The sequence below is a fragment of the Diuraphis noxia genome, unplaced genomic scaffold (assembly GCF_037042655.1).
Source record: "Diuraphis noxia isolate RWA-SAM2 unplaced genomic scaffold, SU_Dnox_SAM2 contig0002, whole genome shotgun sequence".
Classification (NCBI taxonomy): domain Eukaryota; kingdom Metazoa; phylum Arthropoda; class Insecta; order Hemiptera; family Aphididae; genus Diuraphis; species Diuraphis noxia.
This window is the reverse complement of record NW_028301712.1, coordinates 31,264,334-31,268,356: the sequence shown is the minus strand read 5'-3', so window position 1 is coordinate 31,268,356 and position 4,023 is coordinate 31,264,334. Positions and strand designations below refer to the sequence as shown.

Genomic DNA, 4,023 nt, shown 5'->3' with positions numbered 1-4,023 from the left:
GACATTTTAATCGAAAAAAATATTTACATGTTTCAAACAAAGGCCAACCATTGATAGTACGTGTAACTAATACTAATACCTACCGTTATTTCAGTCGAATCAGTCGACTATAATATATGTATTCATAACTTTTTATTTCATTTTTGTTTTGTTTTCAAAACTTTTTAAGCTCTAATATCCTTAAACTTTACTCTTTTCAAAATTACCTCAATTTAAGTGCTGTTAGTCTTTTCGTTCGATGGTACCTATCAGTCATGGATTGTATTCAGAATACTTATAAAATACTTTTCTCAATAGTATTTTGAATAACTATTTAAAATTTTACAGGATGAGTAAGCGAAAAGGGCGATTTTCGTTACAAACTTCATAGGATAATCACCTGTTTTAACAAAAGTGACTTTCCTTATTTACAATTATTATAATATGATACACATTTTAAATCAAATATCAATAAATTGAATTATACTGTGTTTGACTACTAAGTTATATGTTATGTTGGCTCTAATTTCAAACTTTTCCGAAGAAAAGTACCATTGGCTTAATATTTAAAACAAAAATTAAAAAGTATTTTAAATAGGTATCTTATTCGATATGTTGTTTTGCATGTCAGTATTCGAGTATTTATTCCAAATATTTATTAAAAAGTATTTTACCCATGTCTAATACCTATACATGTCACAATCATAATATCAACAGCGCATGTTACATTAACGGTCCTTGAAAAGTAAAATCATAAAGAAATCGGTACTCTATTCGAAATAAAACCCATTGAACCATATCCATAGTTCTATTAATTTCTTTTGTCAATTGACCTTTTAAAGAAAGACGCCAATCATTTATCAGTGATAACATTTTATTTAAACTACGTATTTTACATTATATCACAATTCACAATATATGAGCTTCTATGAATATTCATCTTTGTATTATTTAAATAGAACAATTCGGAATGTATATAAAGCCATAATCACGACCAAAACCATTATAGTTATAATGTTATAATAATATACTTTAAGTAACCTTGAAAATAAAAAAAAAATATTATTATTTTGTGGATAACAGACCCACAGAAATGGACGATCTATACATGTAAAAATAGGTGTAATATGTTACTATGATAGGTAAGAGAGTGTATTACACAGGATCTTGACGTAAATAGTTTTTGCTATTAAACATTGTTTAGCATTTAAAAGATGAAAAATTCTAAATTTTAACGAAAAATACAAGTTACAATATACTATAATAATAGTTTACACTTATAAAATGCACTCGCTGCTAACAACAATAAACAATGAACGTGTCTACGCTTCAGTTAAACAGTCGTGAGCACGTACGGGTCAACATTTTTTACACAAAGTCCAAAAAAAAAAAACCATAATACAGATATAAAAATGAAATGTAATACATATATAATATCACAATATTCAAGACGATAAAGGTCGACTATTAGCCTATGCCTACTCAAAATTGATAATTTATACAAGGGTCAAAGACATCAGTACTCGTGTTTTCAAACTAAAAAAATCTTACAAGATTTAATAATAAAATAATAATTAATGAAACTAAGTTATTTTTTTTAACATACTAAACTTAAAAAAATGTATTTAACTTATCGTTGTAAAAGTAATGTGTATAAGACGAAATTAAGAAAAAAAACTAATGACTAGAATTGCATCGATCGTAATAGGTATTATTATAGAATTACAACATTATTATTTACATAAACCAACTCTCGAGTACTTACGTCGTTCCCAAAACAATGACAAAATGTAGCAGAGCTAAGCAATATTTAGATCAAAAACACTGGGAAATGCGATTATAGTTAAAACGAATTACACGAAACGTGACGTCACCCATCAAATACATGAATAATAAATAATTAAAATAAATTATATAAATAAAAAAAACGCCATTCTACGCATACGGTTATGAGTATAGATGCATTGAATAAGAAAATAATGTTCACATAACGGCGTAAAGTGACGTTAATATTCAGTCAAAAATCGAAATAGGTAATTAAAGTGTGGTATAGGTACAATATTATTATTATGGTCCCGTCGTTGTGGTTGAAGACGATCGGGAAACCGTGTGACCTATATGGCTCCGATGCGGACAAGCGACTAAATTCAAAAAAGCTGCCTAAACCTACCGGAATCCGATCGATAACGTCTCCCGAGGTGATATATAAATATAACGGGACCGTTCTCTGAATCATCGTTTTCATCGTCCTCGAGACGGTTTCAAAATGGCAGTCCTCAGCGAGCTTACTGTCACGGATTGATACGAATACGATGACCCGGGCGGTTGGGCGGGGTAGGAATGATGGTGGGGATTGTTGGGAAGACGCGATCTCCATCAATTTCCGTTGCGCAGATTGGCACTGGACACAAGGTTCGCCTGAATCCAATGGTGGATCTCCAACGGGCACTCGGGCTTCATCCGGGGTGCTTCCTGAAGGTCACCGGGACTCTCCTTGGCAGCCTTAGCCAGCAACTCACCCATCAGCACCTCGACGTCGCAGTTGATCACCCTCTGCCGGCAGTGCACGATGGCGTTGACAAAGTCATCACCGCGGCTCACAAATCGGTGCTCCATGTAAATCGATTCCCGGTCCCAATAAATGATCCTGGACGATATGCTGTACAGGCTGAACGTCCGAATGAACTTCCGGTACCGGATGCTGGTGCCACCCTGCACGGGAAGCCCGCCCTTCTCCCGGATTGCCGCCCACAGTCCAGTGCGCGTGTAGAACTCTGTCCGGGCAAAGTCCACTTCCCGCAGATACCTCGAGTTGTTCATGTGAAACAGCAGGAAGTCCACGTCCGTGGTCAGACATGCCGAAGAGTACGAAGTGGTATCCAGTATGTGAACGTACTTCTTCATGATCCGGCACATGGTCGCACACCACAGGGTCCGCGCAAAATAGTGCACTTCAAACACCCAGTACAGAAGCACGATCACCAGCAGTGCGGTCACCGCGACAGAGTACGTGTCGCACGTCAACAGGAAATTAATCATTTTTACTTGATTTACTCGCACGAAAACGTTTAATATGATATTACGATTATTGTATTATTTATAATAATATTGTCAAAATAAGTCTATTTACAATTCAAAGAGTAGCACAGAACTCTGGGCCTTTTGGCGTCACGCGAAACGCACAGTGCTGAGGGTCATCGTGACCAATTATGGTCGTATCGATACGTTCCCCTCGGAACGAACGTGATAGAGATTGTCGGACACGAGGGCTATTTTTTAAAAAAAAGAAGAAAAACAAGCGTACAAACAAAAACGCACGCTGAAAAAATGTAAATTATTTTTACTTTATAATAATAATAATATTATTATCTTCTCAACAAACACTGTATAATGTTATTCACACCACTCACGTGTCAACTGCAGCTGCGTCGAATGACCATCGCACGGGAAGTAGGTAAGTTCGTCCGTCCAATAATAATAACATTGTGATATCGACGAAATAAAAATCGATATAGCGTACCTAATAAACAACGAAATCGTATGAAATTCGATCGCTGCGATTTTCTGTCTCTCACGCGCACTGTTCGCCTACTTTGGTCACCGTGTAAGATATGACTGCGCGCGTGTGTTGATCGCGTCCCGACTCGTAAACATAAAGAAATATAAATACGCGAATGTGAGTCATTGGACGGCGGCCGTAGCTAATACGTCGACGAGGGACTTTCCGCACGAGCAACCCCTACCATCATATTGTTATTATTATTGCTATTCGTATTAAAATAATATACACCGTGATGAGACGTAGTCGAACACGCCTATATTATTATTATTATTATTATTGCATACTTTTTGATGACTGTTCCGATTACGGTATTCGCCGACGTCGATGTCGCTGCCATAAGCAAGAAACCAAACATGTTTGAGTGTCTGACCATACGTTTTTGTTATTTATTATTATTTTTTTTCTCATTATATAATAATAATAATAATATATTTCGATTGCGTGCAATCGCCGCAGGTCACCGGTAACACTCCGTCTGTAAA

General features: G+C 35.9%; 1 protein-coding gene across 1 annotated transcript; it reads right to left on the bottom strand.

The window, feature by feature from the left end:
- Nucleotides 1–835: 835 nt before the first annotated feature.
- Nucleotides 836–3,648, bottom strand: LOC107172616 (protein THEM6-like). The gene has a single exon (XM_015522908.2). The coding sequence runs from the start codon at nt 3,016–3,018 to the stop codon at nt 2,356–2,358; it is 663 nt and encodes a 220-aa protein (XP_015378394.1). The 5' UTR covers nt 3,019–3,648; the 3' UTR covers nt 836–2,355.
- Nucleotides 3,649–4,023: the final 375 nt, after the last annotated feature.